The sequence below is a fragment of the Pongo abelii genome, chromosome 2, assembly GCF_028885655.2.
Source record: "Pongo abelii isolate AG06213 chromosome 2, NHGRI_mPonAbe1-v2.0_pri, whole genome shotgun sequence".
NCBI lineage: Eukaryota > Metazoa > Chordata > Mammalia > Primates > Hominidae > Pongo > Pongo abelii.
Genome location: NC_085928.1, coordinates 67,438,234 through 67,453,934, shown reverse-complemented (window position 1 = coordinate 67,453,934; position 15,701 = coordinate 67,438,234). Strand labels below are relative to the sequence as shown.

The 15,701-nt window shown below is 43.0% G+C and overlaps 1 protein-coding gene across 17 annotated transcripts in view; it reads left to right on the top strand.

The window, feature by feature from the left end:
• The window catches only part of ATG7 (autophagy related 7), a 274,642-nt gene that overhangs the window by 13,238 nt on the left and 245,703 nt on the right, over positions 1-15,701 (top strand). For all 17 annotated transcript variants that reach the window (XM_024245298.3, XM_063721876.1, XM_054551709.2 and 14 more), the window contains 2 exons: positions 13,013-13,182; positions 13,688-13,742. In XM_024245298.3, coding sequence (XP_024101066.1) covers positions 13,023-13,182; positions 13,688-13,742 — 215 coding nt within the window. In that variant the 5' untranslated portion in view covers positions 13,013-13,022. The remainder of the gene's footprint in view (positions 1-13,012; positions 13,183-13,687; positions 13,743-15,701) is intronic.

Here is a 15,701-nt window from a genome sequence, read left to right as displayed (position 1 = left end):
CAGCTCAAGATATAGAATATTTCCATCTCCCCAGGAGCCTTCCTCGTGGCTTTCTCAGTCAGTAGCTCCACCTCACCCTGTAATCACCATTCTAACTTCTGTCAGGTTGATTGGTTTTGCCTGTTGAACAAAGTATAAAGCTGTATGTATCTGGGTGATAAAATTATTCTTACTATTTTATTTTGGAACAGTTTCAAACTTACAGAAATACTGTAAGAATAAGACAGAGACCTTCTATTTATCCATCTCCCAGAGACTCCCATTCAGTTTTTGTCTCAATAATGCCCTTTTATAGTGGAGCATCATCCCAGGATCACACGTGGTCCCCAGCTGTCACGTCTTTGTGGTCTCTTTCAATCTGGGACAGCTCCTTGTCTCCCTTTGACTTTTAAGACCTTGGCACTTCTGAAGACTATAATCCTGGTCATTTTATAGAATGCTTTTCAACTTGGGTTTATCTGATGTTTCTTCCCATGAGATCCAGGTTGTGTATTTTCATCCAAACACCACAGATGCTGTGTTCTTTCCATGGCATTCTATCAGGTAGCCCACAGTGTCTGTTTGTCACGTTGCTGCTGGTGTTAACTTTAATCTCTTCATTAAAATGCTATATTAATGACCAGATATTGTCACTAGTAGCTACCAGAATGCTTTCAGAAAGAAACATTTATACTTGACTACTTTCATATGCAGTTGAGTAAGGTTTTATTTGCACTGATTTGTGCATGCATGTTTCCTGCCCGCTAAGGTCTTAGTCCTGAAAAAACAATAATAGGTTTAGAGACCTAAGTTATATGGCATATTGTCATATGTTCTTCATGATTCCTTACTCCATATTCTGTGGTAATTGGCTTCTGGGGTTTGTTCTCATAGTCATAGAAGTTTGGGTTATTTCTTGCTTTTGTTTCTTTTTGGGAGGATATCTATAGAAAGTTCCTTGTTTTTGTTTTGTGTTTTTTTTGTTTTTTCTTTTCTTTCTTTCTTTTCTTTTTTTTTTTTTGAGACAGGGTCTGGCTCTGTCACCTAGGCTGGAGTGCAGTGGTGCCATCTTGCCATCTTGGCTTACTGCAGCCTTAATCTCCCAGGCTTAAGCGATCCTCCTCCTGAGTTTCCCAAGTAGCTGGGAACACAGGCGCATGCCACTGCCATGCCCAGCTAACTTTTAAAATATTTTTGGTAGAGATGGAATGTTGCCCATGTTGTCCAGGCTGGTCTCAAACTCCTGAGCTCAAGCTATCCTCCCGCCTGAGACCCCCAAAGTGCTGGGATTGCAGGTGTGAGCCACTGCACCCAACCTTTTTTTTTTTATTATTATTATTTTATTTTTAAGTTAATTTTTTCTAGAGATGGTGTCCTGCTATGTTGCCCAGGCTGGTCATGAACTCCTGCCCCCAAGCAGTCCTCCTGCCTCAGCCTTCCAAAGTGCTGGGATGCAGGTGTGAGCCACCGTGCCTGGCTGATAAAAGGTTTCTAAAATTTATCCTAGTAATGTTTGAGAGCCACTTACAAGGGACTAGGGACATTGAAAGGAATATGAGCCAGGATCTGTATTTGTAGAGTTTACAATCAAGTTTGGTGGAGGCAAACAGGTAAGCAAAGAGTTGAAAACCATACCAAATGTCTAGGTGGCTTAGAGGCAGGAGTGATTAAATATAGCTGCCAGGGGAGGAGTATGAGGCGAGTGAAGACAGGCGAGGCACCTCTGAGAAGGCTTTCCCGAGCAGGTCACCTCTGAGCTGGCTTTTCAAAATGCCAGGCAGTCACAGAAGCAAGGTGAGGGAGAACAGGGAACGCTTTTCAGACAGAGGGGCTGTGGGTTCTAGGCCATGGGGGCCTGAGAGCTGCTGTTAAGGAGCATCAAGTCAGAGGTGAGGGGTGACAGGGCCGTGGGGTAGAACTAGAAAAGTTGGAAGGCAGCAGCGGGGGTCTGGGAGAAAGCACAAGGAAACCATCAGAGGTGTAGTCATATGCCTGCTTAGGATGTAGAATGCTGCTGATGCAGTCTTTCCGGAACGTTATGAGCCTTAATAAATATCAAATGAGCTTCGTCTTGGCTTAATGATGCTGAGAGATGTGTGAATGTTTTGAGTAGACTATATTTACCAGTTCATAAAGAAGTATTTGCAGCATTACAAGGTGCCTATTGCAGACCAGCAGATGTGGCCTTAGAATCTGGCCTTCGCCCTCAGCAGCCCTCACTGATCTTTACTGCCCTTTAAAAAGATTATGCCAAAAATATCAGTCTTCCTCAAAACAAAATACATTATTGGCACCTTCAAAGAATCAAAAGATAACAGGTTTGGAAGATCATTTAGTCCAGGAGTCAGCAAACTATAGCCTGTGGATCAAGTCCTGCCCGAGGCCTTTTTTTGTGCAGTCCAGGAGCTAAGAATGGTTTTTGCATTTTTTTAAGGGTTGTAAAAAAATAAAATACACAGCAGACTGTTTGAGGCCTGCAGTGCCTTAAAATATTTACTATCTGGCCTTCTTCAGGAAAAGCTTGCCAGACCCTGGTCTTGTCTGACTGCCTGATACAGCAATCCTTTGTGCAGTATTACATGGCAAATAATCATCCAATATATGCTTGAACACTTCTACTAATGGAGAACTCATTATCTCTCTGATCTATTTCCTGTTTGGACAATTCAAGCTATTAGTAATTTTTAAACTCTGCTGAAATTTATCTTACTATATAGCATCCATCCATTGGCCCTTTGTGGGAAAAGAGAGCTATTATTTCATTTCAACCTTTACTGAGTTCTTAATGTGATCCAGACACTGTGCACAGTCTTGAAGAAAGATGAGTAAGACATGGTTCTTGTTTCAAGGATCTCCCAGCTATGATTTCTTGGAACCAAAGCAGTTGAGCTGCTAGTCTTTTATCTCTCTCTTTGTCTTCTTGCCATTGGGTTAGGACTTTTTTCTTTAATTATTTTAGTTATTTCTGTATTGTTATTTTATACACATAATACAAACTTTAAGAGGCAAAAAAGGTCATGCAGTGAAAATAAGTCTCCCCACACTCCTCTCTCCTGACCCCCTAGCAGCTTTCTTGGGAGGCAACCGCCACTGCACATTTCCTGTGGGGATTTGATCTTAAAAAACAAAAGATTTAGATCCATTTGGACAGACACTTTTAATAAGTACTCATTCAGTGACATTTTCTGAGCTCCTACTTATGCTGAGTGTGACTGAGTTTTATTTTCATTAAAGTCTGAAATTTGCACCAAGTTTGGGTGGTAGACAGCCCCAGGGGGGTTGTATTGGTTAACCACACATGCTGCTATTTCAGTTTAATCTTGACTGAACTTCTTGGCTACTGCAGGCTTTCTTACACCGCTAGAGTTCTTGCTCATTACAGTGTTGAATCACTATCAAAACCTTTCCTGTTTAATTGGCAGTGACACAATCCCATCTTGTGTAACTCAGGATGTTTCACATCCTGAAATAGTTTGAAATAAAATTGAAACACACTTACATTGATGCCTATGTTAATTTCTTTCCTTGACTGTGTCTGAATATGATGTTGAAGTGTGATAGAAACAATCCTTTATCTTTCTAAGCTAAGCAGAGGCTGAAGTTTCACTTGCACTGTCCAGGGTTATACAGGCAAGCCTTACTTTTTCAGGAAGCAGGTAATGTTTGGATTTAGATTAGTGACACATGAATAACTCTACCTATGACTCACTTCCCCCCAAATTCCCCTCCGACCATTACTTCTTAAATCTTCCCTTCCAGCTTAAGCACTATAGTGATATGACATAGGTGTGTATGTTCCTAAGTGATACCTTTACCATAGATTGTCCTGTTTAGGTATTTCCAGAAGATTCCTCATCATACTTGATGTTGCTTAAGACTTTTCTGTTTTCAGCCTGTCAGGGAACAGTTTCAGCAGCTGAACATCAACTATATCCTCTTATGAAATAGGCCCTTGGGTTCTGTTCAGAATTTCCCTAAGGCCAAATAAGTCAGAAAATATTTGAAGGATGTGCCTCTTATGCAAATTACTTTTGTGCAATCATGGCTCACTGCAGCCTCAACCTCCTGGTGGGCTCAAGCTATCTTCCTACCTCAGCTTCCCGAGTTGTTGGGACTATAGGTGTGCCCTGCAATGCCCGGCAAATTTTTAAATTTTTTTTGTAGAAATGGGGTCTCACCGTGTTGCCCAGGCTGGTCTCAAACTCCTGGGCTCAAGCGATCCTCCTGCCTCAGCCTCCCAAAGAGTTAGGATTACGGGCATGGACCACTGCACTGGGCCTTTTTTTTTCTCTCTTTGTAAAAGTAGTTTATTTGTTCTGTTTACAAAGTACAGGGAAGGAATAAGGGCAATACCTGGAACCCCTTTGGTCGCACATCTTCCCAGTCTCTGCTTCTATAAATAACGTTTGTACAACAGCAAACTCATATTGTCCCCATGTGTTTTCTCACATCCTAGTAGCTGCAGTCTATAGTGTAGACTGGTTGGGAAATAGATGACTCATTCACAGGGTACGGCTCCCCTCCAATTAGTGTTCCAGCTCACTTTTGCTAATATTGAAACAGAAGTAACTAGTTGTTCTTAAAAACTCTCTCATGAACAAGTAGGTCATAGGCAAGTTATGTCTGCACAACTCCTAGAATTGTTTCAAATAACTTTATAGAAAGGCAGTGACTAAGGCCCTTTCCTCTTTCCCATCTTTCTAAGTCCCAGGCTGCCTTCAGCACCTGGACTGCCGCCTGGGTCCCCCACATCCCAGCGTGGTGATGGAGGAGGGGCAGGCCAGGCCAAGCATGAGGAATAAGCAGTCTTTACTGGGCTCAGACCAGGAGCCCATGGTCTTGAGGAACTCTGTATTTATCAGTTTTCTTCTCCACATTCTCTTCTGCCTGTTTCTGCAGCCTCATGGGCTGTTTTTACTTCTGGTAGTGGATCTTGGCCTTCTCCTTCCTCTTCTCCTCCAGGTAGCTGTCACTGCCTGGTACTTCCAGCCAACCTCATGAACCACCCACCCCCAGCTAGGCAGACTTTATTTTAGGCTTCAGACGCACAACCTTGAAGGCACCAGGAACCACTGTCTGCAATTAATATACAAAATGTCTGTTATCTTTTTTTTTTTGAGATGGAGTTTCACTCTTGTCGCCCAGGCTGGAGTGCAAATGGCACGATCTCAGCTCACTGCAACCTCTGCCTCCTGGGTTCAAGCAGTTCTCCTGCCTCAGCCTCCCGAGTAGCTGGGATTATAGGCATGCACCACCATGCCCGGCTAATTTTTGTATTTTTAGTAGAGACGGGGTTTCGCCATGTTGGTCAGGCTGGTCTTGAACTCCTTACCAAGTGATCCACCCACCTCAGCCTCCAAAGTGCTGGGATTACAGGCGTGAGTCACTTCACCCGGCCATGTCTGTTATCTTCTAAGTAGTCATCCTTAGTCACTTTTACCCAGCTACCTAAGTGCTGTAGAATAGAGTTTTCTTTTTTGTCTTTGTGATTCTGGCACTGGTAAAATTCCATCTTGATGTCCTTTAGCAGGTCATCAAAATTATGATGAAAACAAGTTACATTTGTCCTTTAAGAGAAAGTTGTGGATGACTGACATATGTAGGGACTTGATGATCTGTCACACAGAGGATTTTAGATGAAATCCTTTTGTACCACTGTCTGCAACTGTGTTGATTTCCTTCCACATTGGATGATGGCTCTGGCCAGGGCCTTTTTGTTTTGACTGTTGGAGAGGAGGTTAGCTTGTGAATGTTTTTCGAAACAATTGGTTATTTTTTAGCATGTGTGAGGCTGATGGGCAGTAGAAAGTTCCTGAAAAGAAGTTTCTTCCTTCAAGGCAGTGTAATATAGTGACGAGAATAGGGGCTTTGAAGCTAGCAGACCCGGGTTATCATCTCAGCTCTACCACTTCCTGTGTGACTGGGCAAGTTACTTAAGCTCCCAGTGCCTCAGTTTTCTCTTCAGTAAAGTAGGCATAATCTTACCACTGGGGTTGTCAAGGGAATAACATGTAAACTATTTAGTGTAGTGCTTGGTACAGAATGAACATCTAATAAGAACAGTTACTAATATGACTATTACTACTGCTGTTATTTAAATAGTTTTTAACAGTATTATCAAAACAGCAAGCACAGTTTTGGTGGTAAATGCCCTAATGGAAGTGTTCATCTGTCACCATTGAGAAGGGAACTGTTAATATCCACTGACTGTTACTGACAGCTTCATAAGGACCTTGTAAGATGAGAAGTACTTTTCCTGGTAGAGAGGGGAAAGGTTTCCTAGGAACATCAGCCATGCAGAAGATCAGAAAACTAGCAGGCTAAAGCTGCAGCACCTTATTCTCTGTGTAGTAAGGCCAGTAAGCTTTCGTTTGTTTGTTTAAACAAGGGAGCCACCTGTGCAGATCATTCCTGGTGGCAGTTTGTCATCTTGTTTGGAGGAGACGGGCCAAAGGCAGTGACCCATGAGTATATCACTGCAAGAGCCGAGGTGTGAGTTGATGGAGACTGGCATGTAGCAGCAGGAATGGAGAGAAGGCAGGCAGACCTAGACAGGAAGTCATGAAGTTGCATGAGGAGCATGGGCTTCAGAGTGGCGTGAATCTGGAAGCTGAATCCTGGTTCCCCCACTTTCCTAGCTGTATAGTCTTGTGAAATTTTTTTTTCTTTCTTTCTTTTTTTTTTTTTTTTTTTGGAGACAGAGTCTCGCTCTGTTGCCCAGGCTGGAGTGCAGTGGCACGATCTCCATCTCGGCTCACTGCAACCTCCGCCTCCCGGGTTCAAACGATTCTCCAGCGTCAGCCTCCCAAATAGCTGGGATTACAGGCGTGCACCACCACACCTGGGTAATTTTTATATTTTTCGTAGAGATGGGGTTTCGCCATGTTTGTCAGGCTGGTCTCGAACTCCTGACCTCAGGTGATCCGCCTGCCTTGGCCTCCCAAAGTTCTAGGATTACAGGTGTGAGCCACCACACCCGGCCTCCTTGTGTGAATTTCTTACCTCTCGGGACCTCAGTTTCTTCCTCTCTAAAATTGGAGCTATTCCTTCTTAGGGCTTCTGAGAGAATTGAATTCAATTGAACAACCCTTGCTGCTGTGCCTAGTTTTGGTCTGTGTTCAGTAACTGTTAACCTTCATCTCATTCCAGAGGACTGTTTAAGGTTGAGCTTCTAGGAATTAGTGCTTTATTGCATTGAGAGAGAGAAAAATTGAAGATGACTTTGAGATTTCTCTCTTGAACGTAAGGTGATACTATTAAGCAAACTAGGAAATACAGAGAAGGGGGCAGAATTTAGGGAAAATATATGTTGAATTTTGGATTTGTTGAATTTGAGATTCTGAGGAATCTAAGTCCTGGCTTTAAAGGACACTTAAATATATGTTTAGAGGTTAGAGCTAGAAGTATAGTCCTGAGATTCATTGGCATATAGACAGAAATTGTTGTAGAGAGTGAATGATTTGGCCAGGTGCGGTGGCTCACGCCTGTAATCCCAGCATTTTGGGAGGCCAAGGCGAGCAGATTGCTTGAGGTCAGGAGTTTGAGACCAGTCTGGCTAATATGATGAAACCCTGTCTCTACCAAAAATATAAAAAACTAGCCGGGTGCGGTGGTGCACGCCTGTAATCCCAGCTACTCAAGAGGCTGAGGCAGGAGAATCACTTGAACCCGGGAGGTGAAAGTTGCAGTGAGCCGAGATCGTGCAACTACACTCCAGCCTGGATGACAGAATGAGACTCTGTCTCAAAAAAGAAAAAAGAAAAGAAAGTGAGTGACTGGTCGGGCGGGGTGGCTCACATCTGTAATCCCAGCACTTTGGTACATCAAGGCGGGTGGATCACTTGAGGTCAGGAGTTTGAGACCAGCCTGACCAATGTAGCAAAACCTGTCTCTACTAAAAAATATAAAACATTAGGGCCGGGCGTGGTGGCTCACGCCTGTATTCCCAGCACTTTGGGAAGCCGAGACGGGCAGATCACAAGGTCAGGAGTTTGAGATCAGCTTGGCCAACATGGTGAAACCCCATCTCTACTAAAGATACAAAAAGTTAGCCGGGCATGGTGGTGTGCGCCTGTAATCCCAGCTACTTGGGAGTCTGAGGCAGGAGAATCACGTGAACCTAGGAGGCAGAGGTTGCAGTGAGCCAAGATCATGCCATTGCACTCCAGCCTGGGCGACAGAGCAAGACTCCGTATTGAGAAAAAAAAACCAAAAAAACATTAGCCAGGCATGGTGACACACACCTGTAGTCCCAGCTACTTGGGAGGCTGAGGCAGGAGAATCGCTTGAACCTGGGAGGCCGAGGTTGCCGTGAGCCGAAATCGCACCATTGCACTCCAGCCTGGGCGACAGAGCAGGACTCCATCTCAAAAAAAAAAAAAAAAAAAAAGAAAATGAATGACTGAATGACTGAGGAGAGGGCTGAGCATGGAACCCTTCAAAAACCAACAGTAGAAACAAAACGCTAGCTGCATTGTAGAGGAAAAGAGGGAAAGGGAGAGATTAGAGGCCCAGGAAACAACAGGAGGCTGTGAGAGTGTTTCTACACATGTGTGCCTCAAATTCTCAAATCACCTGTTTTCTTTTTATTTTATTTTATTTTATTTTGAAATGGAGTTTTGCTCTTGTTGCCCAGGCTAGAGTGCAACTGCAACCTCTGCCTCCCAGGTTCAAGAGATTCTCGTGCCTCAGCCTCCTAAGTAGCTGGGATTACAGGTGCACTCCACTACACCCGGCTAATTTTTTTTATTTTTAGTGGAGATGGGGGTTTCACCATATTGGCTAGGCTGGTCCTGAACTCCTGACCTCAGGCGATCCCCCACTTTGGCCTCCCGAAGTACTAGGATTACAGGCGTGAGCCACTGAGCCTGGCCAAATCACCTGTTTTCCATTGGGCAAAATTATAAAAATTCTTTCAAACAATTAAAAGCCAAAAAATATTTAATAGGAGTTGAGGGTGCATTCAAATACATTTGAGGTGATTTTGAGGTGGGGCCTCCAATAATAAGTGCCAGTGACCTGTAAGCATCAAGATAGCACCAAACCTACAGCAGCATTACCTGAGGCGCTAGGCAAACTCCAGACTCCTGGCCTCCATCACTATCCCTTCTCTTATTGAATCTTCTTTCCTCCACAGGAAGTGGGAGTGAGACCCAGGCATCCTCATTTTTTAATAAGTGCTCAAAGGCCGGGAGCAGTGGCTCACACTTGTAATCCCAGCACTTTAGGAGGCCTGGGCGGGCAGATCACATGGTCAGGAGTTTGAGACCAGCCTGGCCAACACAGTGAAACCACATCTCTACTAAAAAACAAACATTAGCCGGGCATGGTGGTGCACACCTGTAGTCCCAGCTACGCAGGAGGCTTAGGCAGGAGAATCGCTTGAACCCGGGAGGCGGAGGTTGCAGTGAGCTGAGATCGTGCCACTGCACTCCAGCCTGGGCAACAGAGCAAGACTCTGTCTCAAAGAAAAAAATAAATAAAAAATAAATAAATATGTGCTCAAGATGGTGAATGTTTGAAAACGCTTGGTCAGGCACTATCTGGGACGTGATGCTGCAAGCCATACCGAGGCAGTGGAGAATTTTGTTGTCTTTTGTGATCAATGAAGCTTATCAGTTATATAGAAAAATATTTATTATAATTCCCACCTCATTCCTTCTGTTTGCTTTTCAGTTTTTTTAAGCCCTCGTTGTGAGTCTTTCATTCATTCAAAATTGGATTTCTGTTGCCAAAACATCTTTTTAAATGTGGAAAGCATATTCATCCTGTTGAAAAATAACAACAAACCACCCACTAGGAATCCAATGGCAAACTAACCTGCCCCCCTGGAACTTGCTAGGGACACAGTCAGTTACTCCCCTCTGGTGATTCTGCCTTTATAGCTTGTTCTCTTTTAAGCAATCCACAATGAAATTGCATTTTAGAAAGCCACCACCACACTCCTTTTAAACATTAAATACAATGGCATTGACCAGTCATTTTCTTTGATTCCTAGTGTCCATCATTACTCTTCTCAAAGTTTTTTACTGCTTAGAGTTGGTAGATATATGTAATGTCCTGGTGTTCCAACTACAGCTTTCTTTGTTTTACTGGTTCTATTTCTTTCTTTTCTTTTTCTTTCTTTTTTTTTTTTTTTTTTTTGAGATGGAGTTTTGCTCTTGTTGCCCAGGCTGGAGTGCAAGGGTACAATCTCGGCTCACTGCAACCTCTGTCTCTTGGGTTCAAGCAGTTCTCCTGCCTCAGCCTCCCAAGTAGCTGGGATTACAGGCATGTGCCAGCACACCCAGCTAATTTTGTATTTTTAGTAGAGACGGGGTTTCACCATTTTGGTCAGGCTGGTCTCGAACTCCTGACCTTAGGTGATCCACCTGCCTTGGCCTCCCAAAGTGCTGGGATTACAGGCATGAGCCACCGCGCCTGGCCTACTGGTTCTGTTTCTTTTTACTCCTTAACTGCGGACGTTCTCTAGGACTTTGTGGGGCTTTTCTTTCTCTGAGTAACTTCTAAGAACTGATCATTGTCACCTGTGTTAGCTGTTCTCTCAATATCCATGTCCAGTTTCCTTGGCTTATCTTTGCCCTGCTGTTGTCCATAGCTGAAAATGTCTTTCATTATTACTCTTCTGAAACTTGCTTTGCCTCTCAAGGTCTTCTCTTTCACTCAAGCTGCCATTCTCCTAGCCATTTGTGGCTTGACACCCCAAGAGCTTTATTGTCTCTTTTCATTTATTGAGTCCACCAAGATACCAAGTTAGGTCACCTTTTATTTTAAATCAGCCCCAACAAGGGTCCCCTCCTTTTCAGTTTTACTCCTCTGCTCTAATCCAGGTCTTCATAAATTTTTGGGCTCTTAGCTGATTTCCCTGCCTGCCTCCTTCAAAGCCCTTTACCCACTGCAGAAACATATTCACCATGCAGGACTACCACTGGCTTCCGCCTCCGAAATTCGTTAGCCTCACACTTGAGGCTTCTCCATAGGTGTTCACCCATGTCACCTGCTCAGCTCTGTGTGTGCTGCTCCTGCACAGCACAAACCCTTCACATGAGGACAGCTGGTTTCACGTGTCCCTATTTCTGGCATGAGTATTCCTCTGCTCTTCTTGTTCCTTCTGCCCTCCACCCATCTTCCCACCCCTTATCCATCCTTTTCAACATCACTCAGTGCCCATCTGCTTCATGGTGTCTTTCCCAGGGCTCTGCCCCACATTCATCCCATTCTTCTTGATTTGAATACCTTTTATGTAGGAGCACTAACTTTGTATTTCATTATATAGTTTCTATCAATCCAAAGCTCCTTATCTCTAATTCTAAATCCAACAAGTTTGGAAAACTGAAAGCTTTTTAATAGTCTTGGCACAAAACTCAAGCAAAACCTCCCTGAGTAGATATGAGCTGTTTTTAAAAAATATATCCCATTTGGCCAGGTGCAGTGGCTCATGCCTGTAATCGCAGCACTTTGGGAAGCCAGGGTGGAAGGATCACAAATCCAAGAGCTCGAGACCAGCCTGGGCGACATGACAAGATCTGGTCTCTACTACTGAAAATACAGAAAGATTAGCCAGTCATGGTAGCCCATGCCTGTAGTCTCAGCCACTCGGGAGGCTGAGGTGGGAGGATTGCTTGAGCTTGGGAGGCTGAGGTTGCAGTGAGCTGAGATTGTGCCACTGTACTGCAGCCTGGGCAGCAGAGCGTGACCCTGTAAATGTATCCCATTTACAGTGACTGTTCATATGTTCTGCTGTAGAAATACTTGTATGTCTGGTTGTGGGGTAATTGGACAGAATGGAAAGTGAAGGGACCCCATCAATTTGCTTTTTGGAGCTGCCAGATTTCTTTAGTATTGTTCTTCTCAAACTGGGGTATGTTACCCCTGAGAGTGTGTAGGGATTGTAGAAAGTTACAGTATATGTATGCATGATTGCCAGGAAGGTCAAATTTATTAGATGATTTGAGGGGGAAATGAAATAATAAAATATATATCATGGCACAAAATACAAAATTTCCATGCATTGAAAAGATAAAATATGAGATTTCAAAGAAATTTAGGCACTGTGGGAGGTGGGGAGAAATGTATCCTCATTATCTGCTTCAGCTAGAGGTGTTAAAGCACTGCTCTCAGACAGACAGAATTCTGACAGTTTGGGTTGTTGCATTTCTGAGTGGCTGGATTTAGGATTTTGTACTTGCAGAGTTCTCCAGGACCACACAAGATGGCAAAAACTTCTGAGACAGTGTCTGTGTCAAAGAAGGAATAACAGTAGTGCATCAGTCAGACTGACTCAAGGAAGGAAGAAGCATAAACATTAAGGCCACAAAGGTTACTTAGAAAAATCACTGTGTCATTGGTGAAACCCTGTCTCTACCAAAAATACAAAAAATTAGCTGGGCGTGGCGGCACGCGCCTGTAGTCCCAGCTACTTGGGAGGCTGAGGCAGAAGAATTGCTTGAACCCGGGAGGCAGAGGTTATAGCGAGCCGAGATTGTGCCACTGCACTCCAGTGCAACAGAGCGAGACTCCATCTCAATTAAAAAAAAAAAATCACTGTGTCATGAGGAGAATCAGCTTGACAACACAGGCCAATTAGGATGGTTTTCAAAGTTGTGTCTTAAGTGAAATAAGCCAGTCACAAAAACACAAATACTGTATGATGCCATTTACATGAAGTAGTCAAACCTGTATAGACAGAAAGTAGAATGGTGGGTGCAAGGTCCTAGGGGAAAGGAAATGGGGAGTTATTGTTTAAAGAGTATAGAGTTCCAGTTTTGCAAGATGAAAAAGTTCTGGAGATCTGTTTCACAACATTGTGATTATACTTAATACCACCTAACTGTATACCTCAAAATAATCAAGATGGTAAAGTATATGTTATGTGTTTCTTACCACAATCCAAAAAGAAGTTGTGTTTCAAGGTAGCCTGTAAACATCTCGTTACTTTTTGTTTGTTTGAATTAAACTTCATTACAAATGTTCTTTCTCACTAGGTTTTGCATGGATATGTTATTTTGCTGTGTTCTGTTTTGTTTTTTAATAGGCAAGAAATAATGGCGTCAGCTACGGGGGATCCTGGACTCTCTAAACTGCAGTTTGCCCCCTTTAGCAGTGCCTTGGATGTTGGGTTCTGGCATGAGTTGACCCAGAAGAAGCTGAACGAGTATCGGCTGGATGAAGCTCCCAAGGACATTAAGGGTTATTACTACAATGGTAGGTGATTGTAAATTTCATTTTCCAACATCTTGTGTTATCCTCTCTGTCCTCCAGTATAGTGTCAGCTTTCCTTTAGAAAGAGACAGCCTTGTCTTTTATAATCAGTGCTCTTCACTAGTTTCTATTTTACTTTCTGACTTTTTGATCCCAGTTCATTTTCATTTATTTTCTCTTGTTGTGGGGAAAAAGAAAGAGAGTAGTGAAACTCAAATTATTAATCCAAATAATACCCATTACTTAGCATTGCTGTGGGAAGAGATTGGAAATATTTTTTCCATTGAATCTTTTTTACATTCTTGGCAAATGTCTCATATTCACAAGAGCTCTGTCACATTCTGCCATTATCTATCCATAGATATATTATCTATATAGCATAGATAATCAGAAATTGGATGGGGCGCCTTGGGCTCAACAAAGAGAAGAAAACTATTCATAAGCATTTTTGTTATGAACGCTGCTATTTCTGACTTGTCATTGAAAATGTCATAATGCTTCTGTCCAGGTGACTCTGCTGGGCTGCCAGCTCGCTTAACATTGGAGTTCAGTGCTTTTGACATGTGAGTATTTATTTGTTCAAAATCTGAAGTAAAGAGTACTACTTTTGGCAAGGAATAAGCATGCTTACCTCCCTCATAGGTGGACCACAGGAGGACTAGGGAAGTTCCCGGTGAGCAGAGTCAGCCCCCCTCATGATTCTCTTATACCTCCCATAGAGATGAGTGCTAGATACTTAGGTCTGTCTGGTTCATTTTTCACCACCTATTTATCAGAGCCAATTAGGTGCCAGGTGCCATCTAGATTGATTGAGACATAGATAATATCCCTCTTGATTTTAATTGTAGTTAATATTTTGTGATCTTTTCTTGATACCGCTCTCGATTCACTCCTTTAGTCCATGGGCATTGATCAATGAATGTTTATTAGGCTACTTCTATATACAAGCCACTGTGCAAGGCATTATAGTGCTATACAAAGGAATATGATAGATATATCCTTGAAGGATTTTTTTTAATCTGCTTGGGAGCTGTGGGGAGTTGCTGGAGAGAAGAGACACACTTTTTTTTTTTTGAGACAGGGTCTCACTCTGTCAACCCAGGCTGGAGTGCAGTAGTAACAATCTCAGCCCACTGCAACCTCTGCCTCCTGAGTTCAAGCTATTCTCGTGCCTTAGCCTCCCAAGTAGCTGGGACTACAAGCTCACGCCATCATGCCTGGCTAATTTTTGTATTTTTTTTGGTAGAGACAGTGTTTCACCATATTTGCCAGGCAGATCTTGAACTCCTGACTTCAAGTGATCCACCTGCCTTGGCCTCCCACAGTGCTGGGATTACAGGATCGAGCCACCACACCCAGCCAAGAGACACATTTATTGAGCACTTAATTAGGCATTTTCATAAACATCTGTTCTTTCAGACTCGCCAGGTGTGATTTTTCTCTCTTTTTTCAGATGAGGAAACCATGGGACAAAAGGTAAAAATGGCTTGCCCAGGGTCACACCTAGCACAATTTAGAAAGCAGGGGCGAGAGAAAAAAATGTATTTATAAATGTATTTCTGAAACCCAGTATGAGTAGCTGCAGGGATTTTGCTATCTTCTACAGAAATAGAGAAACCAGGAGGGGGATACAAATTTAGGAGGAGACAAGTTTGGTTTAGAATATGTTGAGTTTGAGATGACAGTGTCTACTAGAAATGTCCAGGAGGAACTGGAGTCGGGGAGAGAGGATCAGACTAGATTTGGGAGACATCCAGGTAGTGGAGAAAGAGAATAAAGATAGTCTCCAACTTATGGTGGTTTAATGACTTTTTGACTTTATGATGGTGAGAAAGCGATACATATTCAGTGGAAATTATACTTTGTGGACTCATACAGCCATTCTGTTTTTCACTTTCAGTACAGTATTCAATAAATTACCTGAGATATCCAACACTTTATTACGGAACAGGCTTTGTGTTAAGATGATTTTGCCCAACTCTAGGCTAATGTAAGTGTTCTGGGTACGTTTAAGGGAGGCTAGACTAAGCTATGTCTGGCAGGTTAGACGTATTAAATACAGCTTTGATTTATGATTTTTTTTCAATTTATGATGAGTTTATCAGGACATGGTAAGTCGAGGAGCATCTGTATAGTATAAGAACAAAAGGCGCAAGCGGTGAATGGTTGTAATTAGGGAGGTGAAAGATGATACAGAACTAGCGAAGGACACAGGGGTTGTCAGAGGAAAACCAGAAAAGTGTTACAGAAACCAAAGGAGGCAATGCTTTCCGGAGGGAAAGAGAAACTAACAGTGTCAGAAGCACAGAGGTCAATGCGAGGGCCATCGTGTTTGTTGATTAAGTCATTGTGGTCCTTAAGAATTCAGTTTGAGAAAGGGTGGAGCTGAAACCATGATGAGGGCCTTTAGGATTATTGAGAATTGAAAAAGGCTACAGTGTTTTTTCTGCTTTATTGTACCTCAGCAGTAGCAAGATGGGGAATTTTAGGAAGGTGAAGAAGTTTTTATAAGGTCTTTCTGG